Below are 22,652 nucleotides of genomic sequence, written 5' to 3'. Positions count from 1 at the left end.
ATTATATCACCGTTATTGTTACGCCACAGTCTGGACCTGCATAATTGAAATGCAGAAAATGACTGAGAAAGTTATTTCAACGGTAATCATCCAGAGAGTGCATGTTCTTTGTGAGTTTTGTTTCACAATATTGCTTGGCTTGCTTCTGTCTGTAACAGTAACTCAGTGAAGTTAATTTGTCCCAAGACAAATAGCTGCCATCTCCACATTAAAACGTATCACGTGCACTGCCAGAGTAATGTTGCAAACTTGCCTGTAGCTGTATAACCAGAGCTGCTTGCATCTAAGCTATCATCCTTTCATCCTTAAAGCTCTTTGATCTGGAAAGTCAATGAACAAGTGGCATATTTGCAAAGATTGCCTCTTTGCTGCTTATGAAACTGAACTTGGGATGCGTTTCCATGTCAAATTGACTTGTCAGCTGATTCCTACTACATGATTGGTGTATTCATACAGCCATTCCAAACCCTGTGTGATTTTGTGTTCCTAGACAGTGCTAGAGTCATTCTTCTCTGGCTGCCCACAATTTGATTTAGTGCAGCAAGTGAAGCTCATATATTTGCTTCGTGCAACATAATTGAACAAATTCTGCCTACTAAAAAGTACTATGGAGGGGGAAAATATCATTTAAAAAAAAAAGTGATACTAAATGTTTTTTGTTTAAGCTCTATGCTTCGTCACGTTTTCCCCTTCTTACCCTCGTAACTGTCCCACCCAACCCTCCACACCCACATAATTTCTTTGCATGCTGTTGCTTTTCAGATAAGTCATGTGGTTTTGTCCATCAGATTACAGGAAGTTCAATTTTGAAAAGAAAAGACTTTGTTTCACTCGCAATGGCTGCTCTCGGTTTTAAGGCTTCTAATTTTTCCGGTTGGTTCCTTGCCCATTCTCTCATTCTTGAACATGTTCATAAACGTGCAAGGGTTGACTAAGCTTTAATTGTATCCATTTATCCAACTGGGAAATTTCTCACATATTATGTATCTTTCCCCACAACTGTGCCTATGATTCAGACTTGATGTGTCAAAGCCACATAGTTAACTCATATCTGCTATAATGTGCATTGTATCAAACAAACGTGCTTTATGCAAATGAAAGTAAAAATGAAGAAGATAGAAAATTGCTGAATAGAGAATTGAAGATGGGTTCCTTTGGTGGACTGATGATCTTGTGACACAGGATATGAAATTATAAATTGGGTCAGATGTAAGTTTCAAGAGAGGACTTTCAAGTCCCATCATCTTCAGAACATGCGTAGAATATTTCTTAAATTTCCATAATTGCTATCCTTTCAGTTAAAGGTCATGCTTTTAAAAAGCAATTTTGTTTTCCAAATGTGTGTTGTGGAGTATTTCTAGTGGGGGCTTCATGGTTGGGTTAGGCAAACCTTTGGAGATGACTACTGTTGTACTGTATATGCAGCATTTTGATCAGCAGGGTGCTTTTCGAATCAAACTCACGAACATATTTAGATTTCTAAATTTATAACTTTCCACATGAAGTATTTTTGGTTTGAGACTGGAGTGATTTTCCTTTAAACATAATGGCATCCTAGTGACTATGACAAAGTTGACATTTTTCCTTCTGTGTCTCAACCTGCCTTCAGCCTTTATTACAGTTGACCACACCATCTTTATCCAATGTCTCTGCACTGTCTGCACTCATTTGCTTCAGGTGCTGGACAGTTCAAAAGTCAGAAGTTTGATGATCAGACAGAACAGAGTACTATCTCTACTACTGCTTGATAAAATCATCCATGTAGCTGAAAATATGAAGGGGCCATGGATAGATCTTTGTGTATTCTGTTGTAATCCATATTAGTGTGATACGAGGCAAGTCAAATCCCAGAGTGAAAGCTGGCTGACAAACCATGTGTTTATTTTTTTAAAATTTGGTTACCATGGTGGTTAATCATTGAAGCATATTCACAAAAGGCTGCAGGAGTTCTTTATCAACAGAACATATGTGCTGTTCCAGCAATAAAGTTTCAACTTTGATCTCCAGCATCTGCAGACCTCACTTTCTCCTGGTTAATCATTGAAGCATATTCACAAAAGGCTGCAGGAGTTCTTTATCAACAGAACATAAATTTAATAAAATTTTAAAAAAACATTATCTCGAAGAAAGTTTTTAACACAAACAGCAAAACAAAGTTTCAACCTATTTCCTAACACTGTCCTTTTATAGATACTGTAGGAAATATTGTTCCGATCTCAACTCTTCCCAATTTCCTTTTTTGGACTTGTGATCATTTTACGATTTCTTTCCTAATCTACTGGTCTGAATCTTTCACAATCCCAATAATCAAAGCTTTCTCAATTTTAACAGTTTGAAGACATCTGCTGCAGTTCTTCTGTCCTCTAAGCCTTCCTGCACTCACTTTAAAGTTATGCCCCCTTGTGATAGCCATTTTTGCCCTGGATTTAAAAGAGATGTAAGGGGCAATGTTTTCACGCAGAGGTCAGTTCATGTATGAAATGAGCTGCTCGAAGAACTGTTGGAGGCTGGTATGGTTGTAACATTAAGAAGACATCTGGATGGGTATATAGGAATGATTTAGAGAGATATGGGCCAAGCGCTGGAAAATGGGACGAGATGAATTTAGGATATCTGGTCGGCATGGATCTGTCGGGCCAAAGTGTCTGTTTCCGTGCTGTATATCGCTCTGACTCTATGAGGTGACAATGTGTTGCTGGAAAAGCGCAGCAGGTCAGGCAGCATCCAGGGAACAGGAGAATCGACGTTTCGGGCATAAGCCCCACTTCAGGTTCATCCCTTGTGGTTGGAGGGTTCCTAGGCAGAAGATGAGGCGCTCTTCCTCCAACCGTCGTTTTGTTGTGGTCTGGCGATGGAGGAGTCCAAAGACCTGCATATTCTTGGTGGAGTGGGAGGGGGAGTTGAAGTGTTGAGCCACAGGGTGTTTGGGTTGGTTGGTCCGGGTGTCCCAGAGCTGTTCTCTGAAACGCTCCGTAAGTAGGCGGCCTGTCTCCCCAATCTCGAGGAGGCCACATCGGGTGCAGAGGATGCAATAGATGATGTGTGTGGAGGTGCAGGTGAATCTGTGGCGGATATGGAAGTTTCCTTTGGGGCCTTGGAGGGGGATTCTCCTGTTCCCTGGATGCTGCCTGACCTGCTGCGCTTTTCCAGCAACACATTTTCAGCTCTGATCTCCAGCATCTGCAGACTTCACTTTCTCCTCTATGAGGTGACCTCTAGCAAGCATGTCCACCAATTAGCTGAAATCATGGTTTTTAAGAAAAGTTACAAAATGTCTTTTCATTGACCTTTCTAAAATAAAAATCCAGACACCTCCACAAAATTTGAAATAAATCAATTTTTCCACAATCCTTCAAAACTCAAGTCCTCATAATCATTGAGTATGAAGCCTTTGCAACATGTGGCATTTTCAAAGTCTTTAGTAATATATGTGAAAAGAATTGGTGAGATGCATTTTAGAATGAAAACTTGGCTGCATTGGGAAGTAGAGCAAGTTTCCAAAATGTGTTAATTGCAAGCGGAAGGCAGGACATTTTGTTGGAACTGGAACCAGTCCATGGGTCACACTCGCTCTCCCTTGTACTGTTTGTTCATCTGCACTATTTCATTCTACTATCTTGATGACTGGAACAACAGTAAAACTAAGCATTCTTTATAACTTTCTCATGAGTATCAGTTCATTGCCTTTTACATTGATGAACCAATTGTAACATTGCAGCTTTTGACAATGCCCATCCATGAATAAGACAAACAAGACTTTCAGCATGGGGGTCTTCCAATGTATCTTTTCACATTTGTAAGTAATGTATTTACTAAAACATCTGCAGAATTTATTTTCAATAAATTTAAACTTTCTAGTTTTGCCTAAACATGCAATTATGAAAAACTGACCGTTTGTAGAATTTTCTAATAACTTAACATCATGGAGTTGAATCATGAAAATGTGCGTAATATATTTGTTAAAAAACAAGAAAAAGGGAAAAACAACAAAGAGCAACCATTAAATTTCCCATGATAAATCCAGTTATTAAAAAAAAGAACAACATATTCCAAGATTTTTTTTCCCCTTAAAAAATTATTAGGGAGAGAGGAAAAACAAAAGAAAGGAAAAACACAGGCAAAGGAGGAAAAGAGGGCAAACATTAGCCATATTCTTCAGATCAGTCAGTCCATTTTAGAATGTCCACAAAGTTCTTGGCTTTATCTGCCGAGTCAAACATATAAACTGAATCCTTGTGGCTGAAACGGAGCACCGCCAGGTACCTCATGGAGTACTGGATGACCAGGTTCCTCAGCTTCTTCTTAATTTCATTAAAGGACTTCCTCTTTCGGATTACAGCTGCCGAGAAATCTTGGAAGAACAAAACTTTTGACCCCTTGTGCAATAGTGCCTGTGGATTTTTCACCAGTAATCTGGAGGTTTCTGTCACTGTTTGCTTGCCCCCGTATGAGTGGAAGTGCACTAGGACCGAGTGGGGGTGCTGCACCGGCCCGGACCTGCACACCGCGATCCGATAGGCCCTTTCATTCTGCAGCCGGCCGGACTCAATTTGAAGGCCCAGGAACTGCAGCAGCCAGTGTTCAAAGAAACTGACTGGCTGCTCATCTTCTTCACCCTCCGGGAGCCTGACAATCCACAGACTCTTCCTCCAACCTCGATTTTTCAAGGTCGTCGACCTTATCTCGCACAGCCCTCATTTGCTGCTCCGGGCGAGGAGTCGATCGCCCCTTCCAGGACCGTGGTTCGACGTTCCACCTGCCCCATCCGTGCCATGGGGCACTGGAGCACCTGTTCATGCTTTTGCTGCATGGGCACGATGGGTTGGACCTGGGCGTGAATCTCTTCGAACACAGCCTCAACCTTCGCGGTAAGGCTTGCCATCGCCGCTGACAATTCCTGCGGGTCCGTGAAGTCCATCGGGGTTTGGAAGAAGCCGCTGCTGCGGCCTCTGGCATGCCAGGTGCTGCGGGGAGTGACCTCCCTGCTGTTTGCTCACTCCTTTTCCCTTTGGCATCCTTCCCAGTCCAAAATGTAAACAAATATATGTTCTCAAAGTTTTAATTTTACAATTCTTTCATAGAAGTTAGCCATAGATGGCAAAAGGCCCACCAATATGCCTTGGCTGTTAGGCAGAGCTGTCCACAGCAGTTCTAATGAATCGTCGCCATCTTGCCGAGTCCCCATTTTTAAGTTTACTGTACTGTTGGTACAGTATCTAGAGAAAATAAATTTTCAAAACAGTTTGATCCCTCTCCATGCAGTTCATGAGATGATTAAATTGCAACAATTCTTACTCCAGAACGTACAAAGATTCTGCGATTTGGGGTGCAAGCATATTTTTCCCCTCCACTTTGAATGAGAAAAAGCAAAATAGCAAGTAACAAAATACAGATAACAACCAACCCAATCTGCCTGCATTTTTGAATGATTGAGAATACACTGTTTACCCCCCCAAACATATTTATGTGATGAGTAACAAGAGTAATGAAGCCAGTTAAAAGTGACTGACAGAAACCTCTTGTTTTGTGGAATTCTATAAAAATATTGTTGAAATTAAAGAATTGATGGTTTACATCAGTTGAGTTTCCAGTCGTTTGCCACTTCAACAATCCACCCTTCTCCCTGGCCAACAGCTGTCTGAGGCTTGTTGCAGTGCACCAGCAAAGCTGGAAAAACAGCACCTCTGATTTCTCTCCACAGATGCTGCCAGACTTGCTGAGCTTTGCCAGCATTTCTGTTTTTGTCTCTTATGTTCAACATCTGCAGTTCTTTCGGGTATTAATTGATGGCTTATCTTGGCAGTTAAATCTTCATGGTCAAATGATGCAGTTTTATTCATCAGTGCAAAAGGTGATGAATTGACTCCCATGAGAAAGTTCTAAAGATTCTTTTCCCAAGGCAATTTGTATCATTTGGAGCACAAAGTAATAATCTGTAATATATTGTATTTTACTCTGGAAAAGGTTAGATTGAGAGCACAGTGTCTCTTTAAAATAGCAAATCCCCAGAAGTTCTCAGTAGTCGGACTTACTTGGTTGATGACAGATGGGCAGGGTATTGGCCAGAATGGTGGGAAACTGCCTGCCTTATCTCTGCATCCTACCTTGAACTGAGGGAGCAGGTTGAAGACCTCCAATTAATATTCAATCAACCAGATAACAAGTGCAGGTCTGAGAGGCTTCACAGGGAACGTGGAATCTTTGTATGTTTAGTCATAATTTGCTGAACACTCACTGTTTTGTCAAGACAGTAACCTTGGCTGGAGAAAATTATTGCTTCAGTCACTGTATTATTAAATGAAGTCAGCAGTCCAGATGGCATCAAAGGCAGAGCAGCTGTTTGCCACAATTTGTTTTGAATTTCATCATGTCATTTATTAGTTTGAACCTTGAAGGACAGAGCCTAAACAGTTTTCATTTGATGTATTTTTTAAAAATAAATGTATCATTTGATCAAAATCTTGACAGAGTAGGAAGTCCATCAGAATATAATTGCATTAAAAATTACATGTTGGGTTAGATTCAGTCAGCTTTGAGAACATGTATGTTACAACTCAAAAAAAACTAGCAACACTAATCTTTACTTCAGCTTGGAGTATCTAAAATGCTGACTGCTCAAAAACAATTCTCAATATAGACTTCGATATGTGAAGATGAGGAGAGTAACTGGTGCAATGCAAGATCTAACTTGCGCTTCATGAGCACTAAGCACCACGCCATTACAATACAAAGTGTTACAAATGATGTGGGAAAAACCTAGAAATTGAAAGGCTGCAGTTTGAGCTCTGGAATCAGAAATTTCTAAACTAGAGACTTAACACAATACACAAGATTAGAGTGGGGCTGGAAAGGCACAGCAGGTCAGGCAGCATCCAAGGAGCAGGAAAATCAACGTTTCGGGCAGGTGCCCTTCACCAGGAGTGAGGGGAGCCATTCCTGATGAAAGGTTCCTGCCGGACTCGTCGATTTTCCTACTCCCTCGGATGCTACCTGACCTGCTGTGCTTTTCCACACACTAATCTTGACTCTAATCTCCAGCATCTGTAGTCCTCACTTTTGCCACAATAATACTCAAGTCTTATTTTCTGGGATTTCTGACACGCTGTTCAGAAAACAAAGTTATTTAAGACTTTCATTAGCACAGTTTGCAACATCTTGAGATTTACTATAATCCCTCATTTATACAAAAAATAATGTCTCCTGGTTTAACAATGAAAATAAATTAGCTGAGATTTGAATATACTTTTACAGAATCCAACTGCTTTGGGAATTTAACTGTATTTGCACATAAACCAACGAGTATTAAAATTGGCTGACATTGCCATTTGTGAAGAGGAACAAACCATTTGGAAGAGTGCACCCAGGAGGATATCAGCAGATAATAGAGACTGGATAAACAAGTTGCAGATGCAGTTTAAATTTGAAAACTTTTGGCTTAATGTATGTCAGCAATTGGAATGTTCGTTATATTATAAATTTCTAAATGCTGTCCAAGAGCAAAAACTTTCAACCCTGAATCCTTTTGAAGCATAAATCGTTAAAAGTTGTTTGACTGTGTTAAAAATAAGGTAGTTGGAATTTTAGGATTCATGGAAACAGAGATTAAATGACCTTTTATTTAAAAGAAGGTAAGTAGTCTCATAGCTGGAAATGTGTTGCTGGAAAAGCGCAGCAGGTCAGGCAGCATCCAAGGAGCAGGAGAATCGACGTTTTGGGCATGAGCCCTTCTTCAGGGCTCATGCCCGAAATGTCGATTCTCCTGCTCCTTGGATGCTGCCTGACCTGCTGCACTTTTCCAGCAACACATTTCCAGCTCTGATCTCCAGCATCTGCAGTCCTCACTTTCTCCTAAGTAGTCTCATATACAAGATGATTATTTTCTCTACCTGAGGGTTAATTTAAGTTTTTAAAATCATATAACGATTAGATGAGGGAAACATATTATTTCCCTTGGCACATGAATTGAAAATTTGGTTGTGATAAAGTAAGCACTAGATATGTGCAAAAGAGAGATTAGAAGAATCTTTTTTAGGTTGATAGTTGCTGGATTGTGGAATGTTTTGTTCATTTGAATATCCTACTAGATACTGGATTTATTCTTGAAGTGTACAAAGGAATATGACATCACAAAATTAACAAACTTGGCAGGGCAGAAACGATGAAATAACTTCCTCTTCTTAAAGACTCCATTCCCATCCAGTAAAGTCTGGATTCTTGCAGACTTTTTGCAGGCCTTTTCACAGGGAGATCTCAGTGCCCAATGATGACTTGCCTCGTGCTCTACAATTTTGAGGCCTAACTCTGTTGTAATTGGTTGTCACTGTCACAAGATTACATAATTTTGACTTATCATGTACAGGCAGTCCCCAGATTGTGAATGGGTTCCATTCTTGAGTCCATTCATAATTCAAACAAAAGTTGGAACACAATCCAGGACAATATAAAATAGCTGTTTATAAGTATACAAGGAAATATTTGTATGTCGTGTTATTAAAATGACACTGCTGTGTGGGATCATGTTCATAAATATGCGATCTAACAAGTTGGATGTTAGTCAAGGATCCACTCTATTGTAATTTGCTATTTTTCCAGTGGGAATGACTAATGCTTTGACACGACTGGAGTTTTTTGCCATTCAAATTTGACTTATCACGTACTCATTGTATTTCTTTCAGTTTAGCATTTGTATTTATTTATCTCAGTGTGATCTCCTCAATATCAAGGAGACCAACACAGAGCAGGCAGGCACTTTGATGAACACCTCCATTCTGTTTGCAAGCTTGACCCTAAGCTGCTGACAATTTAATACTCCACCAAAATCCTGCTTTTATTCTCCATTCCTCAGCCTACCATATTGTTGAACCAAAAACTTAATGTAAGCTGAAGAAATTGAGCTTTACCTTTTGATTGGTCACTTCATAGTTGTGTTTTGAGTCCACCATTGCTTTGAACAATTTAAGATCCTATACTTTGCCTCAATTGTTTTGGACAGCAGCTGTTGATGATTCTGCTACTTACATTTACATTCCTAGATCTATCTTTTGTTGCATGACTTGTCCCACTACCATCTCCTTTTGCCTGACATCTTCATCTATGTTGTCATTAACAGAAAAATGTTGTTCTAAGTCTCCTCATTTAAAGTTTTCTTGCTTTAGAGTTGTTTTATTTTTGTATTCTCTGTCTTCATTTAAAGTATATTGCACCATTTTAACTTTGGTTTATAAGCTAGGCCTTCTGGTTATACTGGGTAAAAACAATAACTGCAGATGCTGGAAACCAGATTCTGGATCAGTGGTGCTGGAAGAGCACAGCAATTCAGGCAGCGTCCTGATGAAGGGCTTTTGCCCCTTCTGGTTATACTGCTGGGATTGGTGCTATTTTGACTGCACCCTGCCATCTTTTTCTTTAAAACATTCTCTGCTCAGGTACTGAAATAAACTTTCTTTTTAATCTCTATTTATAAAAATTCTCTGTTTGTATTTGATTGAGTAGAGGAACAAATGAGAAAGTTTTTAGTTATTAAAAAGAATTCCCTGCCTTACTGTGCTCCAAAGTACTTTCACTGTACAGGTATATTAGGTCAGGAAATGGTACTATACCTGTAAATTTATTTAAAGACTTTCCTTCAGTTTGCTTTCTTTCATTTTGTTTTGCAAATTATTTAAGCTACGAATGCACAGTGCAACACATACATAGTTAAAAATCACACAACTCCAGGTTATACTCCAACAGGTTTGTTTGGAAGCACTAGCTGTTGGAGCGCTGCTTCATCAGGTAGCTGTTGAAGGAGCAGCACTCCAAAGCTAGTGCTTCCAAATAAACCTGTTGGGACGATAACCTGGTGTTGTGTGATTTTTTAACTTTGTCCACCCCAGTCCAACACCGGCACCTCCACATCACAGCATATACATGGCACAGTACTTCAACTTTTACATTGGCTTTTCTGGAAAAGGTTTTCTTCGGACACCTAACTCTGGCTTTAACTTCAATTCCTATGGGAAGCCACACTTCATTTAACCTTGCAATTTTCGAGTACCCAACTCTGACTTTAACTGAAGACACCCTGAAATCTCTTTTTCCCATCAACCTTATCACAAACCTTCCCTATTGCGTGAACGCTCTTTCCCCGTTCCATGCTTCTGTACTCACTTAAAATCTGTTATATCTTTATTTCCTTCTCGTTCTGTGAAGGGTCACCACTCGGAAATATTAGCTTTTCTTCTTTTTCTATGTACAATGCCTGACCTGCCAAGTATTTCCGGCAGGTTTGAATCTCTCTATTCTCTAATTGGGTCACGACATAATGGCTTGTGATAATGAAAGGAGCAACATGTGCAAAAACCTTTGCTAACATTTTAATCCATGCACCTTTTTTTTTGAAGAAAGTACTTTGTCTGATGAAGCTTTTTCTCCCCATTATCTGTACTACTTTCACGTGTGCAATGTGAATCAGATGCCTTCTGATCTGAGCAGTAGTTGGCAGGACTCCAGAGAGTGTTGGCAGTCTTTCCTCGAGATTGCAATTCAGCTGTACCCATAACTTGCAGCTAGCTTAGTTGGGACATCTGTACCCACAGCTCTTGTAAATAACAGAGTAACTTCAAATATTTGCAGTTCTAAACCCTGGCATGTTTTCAGTTGTTGTCTAACAAATCACTGGAACTCCAATGAATTATTTTGAAAAATAACAAACATTAATTTTAATAATTGATCTTTCTGCTTGTCTTCAGCCAATTTTTATCGCATTCACCTGAACAACTGTACTGAAGCTGACGGTAGCTCAACTTTCTTTATCATTGGTAAATCTATATTTTTCTGCCTCACTGATGACTCACTTGTTAAAAATCATTGCCTCAGTTGGTGTTGGGCAACTTTGAGACAGTTTTGTTCTCCAGTCTGTGACTCACACTATGATGACTCATTCTGAATCGATTTTGCAACTACTTTCAAAACCATTTGGATTGTATGTCCATGTCTCGAGGGTGGTGAGTGGGGGCTAAAGTTGACCAACTATACTTTTGCTCTGATTGCTGTTTAATCATTCTTGCTGGAAAATAGAGTCTTAGAGTCATAGAGAGGTACAGCACGGAAACAGACCCTTTGGTCCAACTTGTCCATGTCAACAAGATATCCCAATCCAATCTAGTCCCACTTGCCAGCACCTGGCTCGTATCCCTCCAAACCCTTCCTATTCATATACCCATCCAGATGCCTTTTAAATGTTGCAATTGTATCAGCCTCCAGCACTTCCTCTGGCAGCTCATTCCATACACATATCACCCTCTGAGTGGAAAAAGTTGCCTCTTAGGTCTCTTTTATATCTTTCCCATCTCACCCTAAACCTGTGCACTCTAGTTCTGGACTCCCCCACCCCAGGGAAAAGACCTTGTCTATTTATCCTATCCGTGCCCCTCATAATTTTATAAACCTCTATAAGGTCACGCCTCAGCCTCCGAAATTCCAGGGTAAACAGCCCTAGCCTTTTCAACCTCTCCCTATAGCTCAAATCCTCCAACCCTAGCAACATTCTTGTAAATCTTTTCTGAACCCTTTCAAGTCTCACAACATCTTTCCAATAGGAAGGAGACCAGAATTGCATGCAATATTCCAACAGTGGCCTAACCGATGTCCTGTACAGCAGCAACATGACCTCTCAACTCCTGTACTCAATATTTTGACCAATAAAGGAAAGCATACCAAATGCCGCCTTCGCTATCCTATCTACCTGCGACTCCACTTTCAAGGAGCAATGAACTTGCACTCCGAGGTCTCTTTGTTCAGCAACACTCCCGAGGACCTTACCATTAAGTGTATAAGTCCTGCTAAGATTTGCTTTCCCAAAATGCAGCACCTCACATTTATCTAAATTAAATTCCATCTGCCAGTGCTCAGCCCATTGGTCCATCTGATCAAAATCCCGTTGTAATCTGAGGTAACCTTCTTCACTGTCCACTGCACCTCCAATTTTGGTGTCATCAGCAAACTTACTAACTATACCTCACATCCAAGTCATTGATATAAATGAAAATAACACAACACCAGGTTATAGTCCAACAGGTGTACTCTTTTGGCTTTTCTGTTCAAAGGTTTTCTCCGGAACACCTAACTCTGGCTTTAACTTCAATTCCTATTGGAAGCCACACTTCATTTAACCTTTCCAACAGGTTTATTTGAAAGTACTAGCTTTCGGAGCACTAGTGCTTCCAAATAAACCTATTGGATGACACCTTGGTGCTGTGTGATTTTTAACATTGTACGCACCAGACCAACACCAGCACCTCCAAATCATTGCTGGAAAATTTTACTTTTATGGATGCCAGGTTAACTCAGTGATATGTAAAGGAGTACTTGCATTTATGTCGTGCCTTTCATGACCTTAGGCTGTCTCAGCGTCTAGAAAGTGCACTGAAAATGAGCATAGTATCTTTAAAGAGATAGGGAATTAATATTAAATTTCCTTCATTCAATTTGAAGATATACATTTTTATGAAAAATTCAACATCCTCCATTATTTAGCTTTTATGTTGGCCTTGAAGGAAATAAATTATTTCATTATTCCTGTGTCTCCCTTTACAGATATTATGCAGTTGTAAGGTAATGCCAGTCTTACCACATCTTAGGCCTACTTTCATTAGAGTGAGACATCTTGTGGAGGTTTGTCCTGAGGGTCACTACCCCTTGGGTGAGGCAAGAGGCTGAGAAGGAGGGTCCTTCATGGTAACCTCAGCTGATGCAGGAATTGAACCCACGCTGTGGGTGGCATCATGATAGGTCCCCTGCTCCTGAGGCTTTTTACTAAAGTAATGACCAAAAGACTGAATGAGACAGTAGAGATAATCCCCAGAGAGAAGGGTTTTCTGGCAGCAACTTCGTGTTGCAATGAAAACATTGCAGTACTTGAAAATATGATAAAGAGAGCCGAGCACAACCATAAAGACCTAGCAGTAGCCTTTGCCAACCTTGCTAAAGTATTCAATGCAGTTGGACATTATTTCTCATAGCCTTGGACTGGTAAACCTTCCTAGTGATGTCATCAACCTAACAGAAGACTCGTATTCAAACAACGCAACAGTTATTCTTGTTGTTTAGATTCGACTGAGGCACTGTTTTATGGTAGACAGATTAATGAGATCTGGACTGGGAGACCTGAGACTAAGTTCTGGACTTCTTTGCATTTGGCTCAATACAACAGTGCATTGTAATGCTATTTTGGGTGGGATGTGTGTTAAGTTAGACAAGAAGAATGTTTTTCATGGACATGGGAAATTGTGCAATTTTAGTTTGAATTTGAATAAACTTTGTATCTCACTTCCAGATGTTCCATGTTAGCAGAGCTCTGGATGCCGAGGAAATTGTGATCCAATGACCAGTTTGCTGTACTGAACCTGTTTGGGCATACATGTGTCATCCATCTGATGAAAATGGCTGAGTCCACACATTGGCTTAAAATGTGTTTTTACAAATGGAATTAACAGGCTCCAGGACCTCTGATTGGTGACCTTGTCTTGCTAATAGATGCCAAGATTATTTCTGAGACAGCAAAGGTGGAAACTCTTCAGCTTTTTCTCCTGCCTGGAGTATGCAGCCCTGGTTTCACTAATGTAGAAAAAATGCCATGAAGATGCAGACTTGGAAAACTTGCAGTTTGTTGTTTTCAGTAAGGTCACTTTTGTTCCACATTCTCTTGCACAGCTTAGATAAAAGCTTTTGCAACATGCATGTTAATTTCAGCATCATGTAGATTGCTCCTAATTGTGGAGCCCAGACATATGAGACAATTAACAACCTTCAGTGTAACATTGTCAATGCTTGATTGACAGTATGGCCCCACTCAGGACCTTGATATTTGTCTTCCTGATGTGAACAATTCAAGTTGGTGTTCCACATATCTCTCCAGCTTTTTATTGCAGCTGGTGATTACCTCCCTTTGTTTCCAATACTCCTGAATATACACTTGATAGTCCCTCAGAATCTGCAAAGTAGTGTACATGTAAGTGGCATTGGTCCCTCTTGGATATACTGGTGTGTTTCAATGCACTTCAAATCCCTGATCGATCAAAAAAAGCTGTTTGCAGTAGAGTTTACAACAAGGCTTGCAGCATGGTTAATTTTAACATCTCTCACCGTCCCAGTTTCTAGCAATTTGTGAATTGTGAAAACAGTTTGCAATATTGATTGTATATACTCTTTGAGTGTGTTTAATACGCAGGGTTAAAATGCTGAGTTGTTTGTTTATATAAATGATGACCCATTGGTTTTGGCAGAGACCATAATAAAGCTTGTTAAGCTTTTAAATTCTCTATAATTATAGCTTCCCATGCTATAAGTCTTATTCCCAAAAGATAATGGACTATTTTTAGATTACTCTGAGTTCCTTTACTGGGTCTAGGAAGTGAGAACAGTGCTTTTTTTAGTCCCTTTTGGCATAGTCTTTGGAAAGTTCATTTCTGTGTCACTTTAGGAAGCTGAGAAATCAGAGGCCTGGTGCACTCTCATTGATTCGTCTGATATTGCTGGATGGGAAACAGGAAGTAGCTCATTACAGCCCTGGTGTATGCTCTTATGGGCTTGTTTGTATTCAGGAGCCTTGGATGACTGGAAACTCAGGCTGGATTGTGGAGACCTTCACAAGACACTAAATTGTGTCTTCCCTCTGTTATTCTTCCCACTCTAGATAACGCAGACTCAACCTAGAGATTGGGCGATAGCAATTTCTAGTGCTTAACCTAAATGGCCATTTTTGATGTGCAAGTCCAGATCGGGAGTGTAGATCAACTAGTCAGCTGTGGAGCTCAGTACCATTCAAAACTGACTATATGGTCATGCATTTACTTTCTGCTTGAAGGATTGTGCTGAATTCAAATTACCTGTTGTGTTTTCTTATGGAGCAAAACTTCAAATGAAGTCTTTTGATTGTAAAGTACTTTGGCACACCCAAAGCGTTATATGCAAAGAAATTCCTTCTTATTTCATTTTTCTCTACCTTTAGCAATATCTGTACACTAGAAAGCATGGATGTGTAGAACAAGATGTGAGAGATCCTGGTCTGGTCTGGTCTCCCATGATTCTGTCATAAACAGTCATGGTGTAGAGAGAAATCTGAGGAGGTTAAAATAGGAACAGCCGTCTTAAAAAGCTGAGTTGGAATGCAGCACTCATTGCTCATTATCCCAGTGGATTCTCTTTATAAATGCAGTCACTGTTAACTAATTGCAGCTGTAAACAGCTGTCCAGATTTTTTTTTAAAAAGGTTAGATTCGTGCTTCTTTTAGAAATGGAAGCAAAAATTTGCTTATTTTTTGCATTTGGATAAACAGTGATTGTTTTTTAAAATTATAATCAGAAGTTTGTCAGGGAATGCTACCAACCTAGAGTTTCCATCAAGTAATGACCTGACCTAAGATAATTTCTTAATTATAGTTTTGTACACTCACCCTGCAAAGACTCAACAACTCCTCACAATATTCTACTGATGTTACTTCCAAATTCCATATTCAAAGAAAGTTTGCAATTAGAAACTAAACTGAATTGATTTCTTCTTCATTATCAGAGTACATTTCTAAATAATCAGTTTCGTTGGATCTGTGTATTTGCAGGAAGGCTAGACTTGATGAACCCAGAGGAGGAGTGTCCGTATTGCTTGGTGTAAACGCTTCCTCTTCACCACTCATGTGGATTACCTTACAACCCATGTAGATGTCATCTTTGCTGAAGTAATGCTTCAGTTTTGGATTTCTGCGTTTTGCTCCCAAACCAAAAGACTATGTGTGGGCATCTCACAAAATGTGTGAAGCAGTTTGTGAAGGGAGGTCATTTCATTATGATCAGAGATTTAGCAATTTAAGAGATTTAAATCAGTCCTCAGAAGAAACTTGTCTTCACTTGGAGGAATTCATTATTAGACTTAGACTTAGGGACCAAAAACAGAGATCATATTAACATTTACCAGCTAGGAATCTTCTGTTCCCTAGATGCTGCCTGACCTGCTGTGCTGTTCCAGCAATAAAGTTTCAGCTCAGGAATACATTATTAGACTTAGACTTAGGGACCAAAAACAGAGATCATATTAACATTTACCAGCTAGGTGGCTGAAAGAAAAGACGAAATGTTAATGGGAACTGGCACATACTTAGATGATTTTTTTGTGGTAGTAAAGCTTGTTCTCACTGGTTTGTTGCAGTTCTCTCCAGTGGGTCAATAGTAATTAATCACATACCTTATGTAAGACTTCGTAATAAATGTTGCCTTGATACATCAACTAGTTAATCTATTCTTTCTGCAGATACTTGCATTTTCAAAAATTCGTTCACAGGATGATGCTGGATAGTGATATGGTCCCAAGTCAAGATGGTGTGTGGCTTAGAGGGCAGCTTGCTGGTGGTGGGGTGACCATGTATCTGCTGCTGCTGTTCTTTTAGGTGAACTGAATAGGGATTTGGAAGATACTGCCTAAGAAGCCTTTGTTGTTGCAGTGTATCTTGGAGGTATACTGCTGTCATTTTGCATCGATGGTGGAGAGTTTGTTGAATGTGTTAGTTGGGGTGCCAGTCAAACAGTTAGTTGGGGTGCCAGTCAAAACTTTGTCTTGTATGTTTTTGAGCTTGAGTGTTGTTGCAGCTGTATTTGTCCAAGCAAGTGGTGAGCATTCCATCCCACTCCTAACTTGTGCCTTGTAGATGATGGACAGACTTTGAGTCAGAAGGTGAGTTACTTAGTGCAAAATTCCTAGCCACTGACCCACTCTTGTAGCAACAGTACAGTAATTTGACACCTATGGCCCATATGAACTTTGTTGACTAACAGTTTGTCAACATTACTTATCCAAGATGGCGGTGGACCATATGTATGTGTATGCATCTGTGTGCATATATAAAATGGCATTGCAACACCTTAGTACAAATTGTGTGGAAGAACTAATACATGTGCTTCTCAACCCAAGTTGTGTTACTGGTACATCGCATATAAAAGGATACCGAGGAAAAGAGTCAGGCCCATTAAGGACCACAGTGGTATTTTGTATGTGGAACCAGAGGATGTAGGTTCCAAATGAAGACTTTGGGTTGGTATCTGTAGCACAGAGTCTGTAATACAATAAAGAAATTAACATCGAGAGGAGGTTCTCAGTGATCTGCAGGTTTAAAATTCGATAAATATTCAGAGCTGGATGAAATGTATCTCAGGTTGTTGAGTGAGGCAAGGGAGGAAATAGCATTTTCAATTCTTTTTTGGCCACAGGAGAGGTGTCAGAGGACTGGAGAACAACCAATGTGGTACCGTTATTAAAGAAAGGAGCAAGGGATAAACCAAGAACCTAAGGCCAGTCAGACCAACTAAGGTGGTGTGAAACTATTGGAAGCAATTCTGAGGGACAGAATTAATCTACAGTTGGAGAGGCAAGGAGTTATCAGTAATAGTCAGCATGGTTTTGTTAAAGGGAGTTCATGTCTGACACCAACTTGATTGAATTTTTTGAAGAGGTGGCTCAGTGTATAGATGAGAGCAATGTTATTGATATGATCTATTTGGACTTGAGCAAAGCTTTTATAAGGTTCCACATTGAAAACTGACAGCAAAGTCCATGGGATTTAAAGAAATTTGGCAAATTGAATCCACATTTGGCTAAGTGGAGAAAGTAAAAGGTGATAGTTGAGGAGTATTTTTCTGACTGGGGTATCAAAAAGAGAGGAAGATAACCTTAGATTACAAAAGGATGTAGACCAACTGGTCAGATGGGCTGATCATACGTAAATGGAATTCAATCCAGATAAATGTGAGATAATGCAATTATCTCTCATTTATCTGGACAAGAAATGTAGTTTTTCCTTCTATAAAGGACATTAATGAACCAGATGTTTTTTATGATAATCAATAATGGTTTTGCGGTTACCATTAGACTATCTTTGTAGTTCAGATATTGTTTATTGTGGTGTATCTTCTGTCAGTGTACTCGAAAAGGAAGTCCGTGCTATTGTCATCATCTGGAAGTGGCATTAGTGTGCTCACTATGGATATCTCCACTGCTGTACTGCTGGCTGCCCCATTGCCAATTCTCTGACTGCCCCCTCGTCATGCTATTGCTTATCCCCTTATCAGCCCACTGGCTGTCCACCTTCCTGTCTCGCTCACCATCCTCCTGGCTGCCTTTCTGGTGCTGCACATTCCATAGCGGTATGCTAAAGACAATTGGTCATTGACTTGAAGAGGATCGATTTCAGGATTAAGAGGTATTTGATAGAACTGGACTGTTCCGTGGGTCAGGCACTTCCCATTGTTTTGTAGCAAAGGTAGCAAGTCTACACTTTGAATTGAGAGATTATGCCACTGCATCAGTATAGATTCATAGGACAAATTGCAGGTGTCTGCCAGGTCTCTAGTCAGGCATTGAGCAATTTTACTCACTAGCAGTCACTTTGCAAGCTCTGTAACTGTGTGGACTATGTGTGCACCCACTGCAGTGGGAACAAACACCTTTTTATTAATTAAATTTTTATTAATTCAAATTTCACCATCTGCGGTATTGGGATTCTAACCCATTACTAGAGAACAATAGCCTGGTTTCTGGATTGCTAGACCACTGCACCATTCCCTTTCCTGAGCTTTAAGTAAATTAGCATAACATAAGATTGTTTTCAAGATTTGTATAATTATATCTGATGGATTAGGAGTAAGTTTTAAACTGGTTTAACAATGTAGTCTGGTTCTACACTTGTATGTATTCTACATTTGGATGCATGGAACATTTATTGCTTTAGATGTCTTGACAGACCATATTGCTCTAGCATTCATCAATGTTGCCAGTCCTGATTAAACTTCTGATGTTCTAATATTGTTGGCTGCATTTATCAAATGTGATATGCAGCTTATTGTGCTGAACATTATTAATGAGAACCATCCCCTGGAAAATGACTTTTGTTTTCTCATTTAATTTTAATCAAATTGTTTGGATTTCTTATGGAGTACCTGGCCAACACTTGATAATATCCCTCAGCGGAGAACCATTCATCCATCCTTGAAGATTATATCCATTTGGGAAATATAGAAACAAGTTACTAATTTAGTTTTAGGCGTCGTGCACTTGAGCTGATCGTTGTGATTTTGACTGGGTAGTTGAATGACCCCCCTGTACCAGGTTAGTTGAGGTCCTGACTCCTGATCACAATCCAAATACTTCTGTTTAAAAGTACAGATACATGGCTTCCAATGAAGACCAGACTAGGCTTCTGTGTGCATGATACCTCTGCTAGCCACCAATCAACAGTCATTCGTCTGCTAAGATATTACATGGCAGCTAGCTCCATGGAGCCATTCTGTGACAGTAGGTGCTTTCCAAAGATAAAAGAAACTAACGTCACAATACGGTGCTCAGGACACTTTGCTATCTCTAATAGTGACATTGGTGTACACAATATGCTCAACTTTTCAGAGTGAACTTTTTGAAAAGATAGATTATGAGCCTTCAACTAACATATTAACCTTTTTTCTCATTCACTCATGGGCTTGGGGGGTCATTGGTTGGAATCATAAAATTGCTACAGTGTGAAGCAGGCCATTCAGCCTATCAAGTCCATGCTGACCCTCCAAAGAGCATCCCACCCAGATCCACACGCCCTTCTCTTTCTATATAATCCTGCATTTCCCATAATCCACCTAGCCAGCACGTCCATGACACTATTGGCAATTTAGCATGGCAGTGGGTGGAAACTGGAGGTAACCCACACAGAAATGGGGAGAACCTTCTCTTGTAGCCATTATATGTATATGGAAAGTGTAATTGAGTTTCTGGTTAATGGACTCCCCTCCCAGGATGTTGATCGAGGGGGTTTCAGCGATAGTAATGCCATTGAATGCCAAGTGGTGATTGTTAGATGGTCATTGCCTGTCATTTGTGTTACACAAATGTTACTTACTACTTGTCAGCCCAAGCCTTAATATTGCCCAGGTCTTGTAACATTTGAACATGGACTATTTCACTACCCGAGGAATTATGAATAGTGCTGAACATTGTACAGTCATTGGTGAACATCCCCACTCCTCTCCTTTATAATGGAGGAATGGTCAGTGATGAAGCAGCTGAAGGTGGTTATGCCTAGGTCACTCCCCTATTGTAGCAATATGCCTCCTGTACTAGGCCTGGTCCTCAGATTCCTCTGGTACCTGCCACTGTGATCTCCTACAGTTTGTAACCCATGGGTAAGGAGAGGTACCTGACTGTGAGCTGGGAGGTCTAAAGCAGAGATATCCTGGAGCTGAGATAATTGACCTACAACAACCACACTCATCTTCCAATGTGCTTGGTATGACTCCAACCAGCAGAGATTTTGACTGTTAATGCCTGTTGATTCCAATTTTGCTAGGGCTCCTAATGTCACACTCAGTCAAATACAGTCTTGATGACACGGGCTGTCTCTCTCACCTTACCTCTGGAATTCATCTCGTGTCCACGTTCAAACTAAGGCTGTAGTTCCCTAACTGGCAATGATTGCACCAAAAGTTATTAATTCAGTGTTGAGTGCTATGGCTATTTTCAAGGTAGCACCACCCATGGTCAAGTTTTCATATGTAAATTTATGCTAATTGGCTACATAAATGTATGCGCGCATGTGTGTGTGTGCGTGCACACGAAAGCCAGTCAGTGTCTCTGTGGGAAAACCAGCCATTTATATTTATTTGTATAAGAAGTTATACATTTCATTAAAGAACCACAGACAGTGAATGAGTGCAAATTTGTCCTTTTGTCATGTTTGTGGAAGAACTGGAGGAGCAGGAATAAAATGCAGATTTCATTTATAATGATACAAATGTTTAAATTGTGTAAGACTCTTTGTTCCTGGATGATGATCAAACTTGGTAACTACTTCCTTGCCAATCTGTTGTAAGTAGTGTATGTATCAGACGTAGCTCAGTAGATATAATCACTGAATCATAGAATCCCTCCTGTGTGGAAGCAGGCCATTTGGCCGATCGAGGCCACACTGACCCTTCGAAGAGCATCCCACCCAGATTTTCTTGCCACCCTATCCCTGTAACCCTGCTAATCTATCACCCTGCACATCCCTAGACACTATGGAGTAATTATTTGCAAGACTTGTTTCCCAGAGCTGTCACTCAGCCGCGATCCTAACTGGTCCTACATGAGAATCATTACAATCTAGTGAAAATGAATGCACTGAAAACATTATCCATTTAAAAAATAATTCAACAGGATTAGTAGATAGGATAAATTGGTCTCAAATCTTGAGGTTAAAGTATGCATGTGGCTAAACAAAAACAGTGATTCCTGATTTTTAAAGCTTTTGACAATGGAGCAGCAAAATCATTCTCACTGTGCCACATCGCAGACAAAAGTTTCTCTCTTTATTTGACTTCCGTTTAAGTTAGCCTAGCATTGGATAAAACAACTGCAATATTGTACTTCCCTGCTGAGACTAAGACAAAGTTGTTTTACAGCTGTTGCTTGACCTGACTGGAGGTGAGTGTCTTTTTCTCTGGCTCCAAGCAATAGAATCATGCTAGACTGTACTGGCACATATTACAGTTGACATCAAATGAATTACCTTAATCAAAATATATCAATGATTAGTGAAATACTCAATGTATCCAATCGTTATCTCTGAGGCATAATAGCTTAGAAAGCTCTAGTAATTTAAATTTCTATTTCCTGGTTTCACTGACTTGTTATTTAAGCCTCATGGTTGCTTGATTTAAACTAGTAGCAGTATTTTTTAACAAATCTTATCAAGGTCTCTCCATGGAGGCATAGTCAGATGGTAAGTTAGTGTAAGCCCTGCCTTCTAACAGAAATTATGGTAATCTACAAGGTAGGTTTTGTGATTGCTGAACTTTGTTTAATGTTTGTACGTTATGCAGAATTAAAGTAGCAGCTTTACAGGTTGAAGGATCTGTCTGGAACCTGGGAATCTTGTTGCGGGATCACAATTTGCATTTATAACTTTTCTACAGCTATCAAAAATGTGCAACTTATCAAGAGGTTGCCATTCACTGTAGTTAGAACCGCAGATTTGTGTTGACTAAATCAAATTCCATTTCCATAGCATCATATTTCAAGATTTTTGCCAGTGGTTTTTGAATTGCAATGGGTGGTTCTATTCCTTTTTCTGTGAAAATTAATACCCATGATCTTATCGATAATCAAATAAAACCAAATAAGAATTAACTTGTGTAAGATGAAGAATGACATAACTGGTAGTCAAAACAAAACGTTGGTTTGTTGATTGAATGTGGTACTCTCTCAAGAAATCTCAGTGCAATGATTCCTTAACTTTCTGTGTCAGATGTGCGGGTTGGACCAGAAGTAATAACTGACCCAGCCTTCCTGGTGACAAGGTAAGCAATGATTTTTTACGATTGTAACTTTTCCAATCCTTTATGGGTTCTTTCTCACTTCATCTGTGTGTCGCAGTTTCAAAAAGTTCTGTTTTTAACTTTTGCTTTGAAAAGTTCAATTAAAGACTTTAACCAGACTTTATAAAAAATCTTAAAGTAAGGAAACACTTAGGAAGCAGCGATCATAATATGGTAGAGTTCAGTCTGCAGTTTGAAAGAGAGAAGGCAAAATCGGATGTAATGGTGTTACAGTTAAATAAAGGTAATTATGAGGGCATGAGAGAGGAACTGACAAAAATAGACTGGAA

At 39.8% G+C, this 22,652-nt stretch overlaps 1 protein-coding gene across 1 annotated transcript in view; it reads left to right on the top strand.

Moving 5' to 3' along the window:
* Positions 1–22,652, top strand: part of imp3 (IMP U3 small nucleolar ribonucleoprotein 3) — a 267,578-nt gene that overhangs the window by 165,680 nt on the left and 79,246 nt on the right. The window contains exon 5 of the mRNA XM_043699953.1: positions 22,293–22,344. Within this exon, the coding sequence (XP_043555888.1) occupies positions 22,293–22,344 (52 nt within the window). The remainder of the gene's footprint in view (positions 1–22,292; positions 22,345–22,652) is intronic.

The sequence above is a fragment of the Chiloscyllium plagiosum genome, chromosome 11 (assembly GCF_004010195.1).
Source record: "Chiloscyllium plagiosum isolate BGI_BamShark_2017 chromosome 11, ASM401019v2, whole genome shotgun sequence".
Lineage (NCBI taxonomy): Eukaryota > Metazoa > Chordata > Chondrichthyes > Orectolobiformes > Hemiscylliidae > Chiloscyllium > Chiloscyllium plagiosum.
This window is presented reverse-complemented; position numbering and strand designations above follow the sequence as displayed.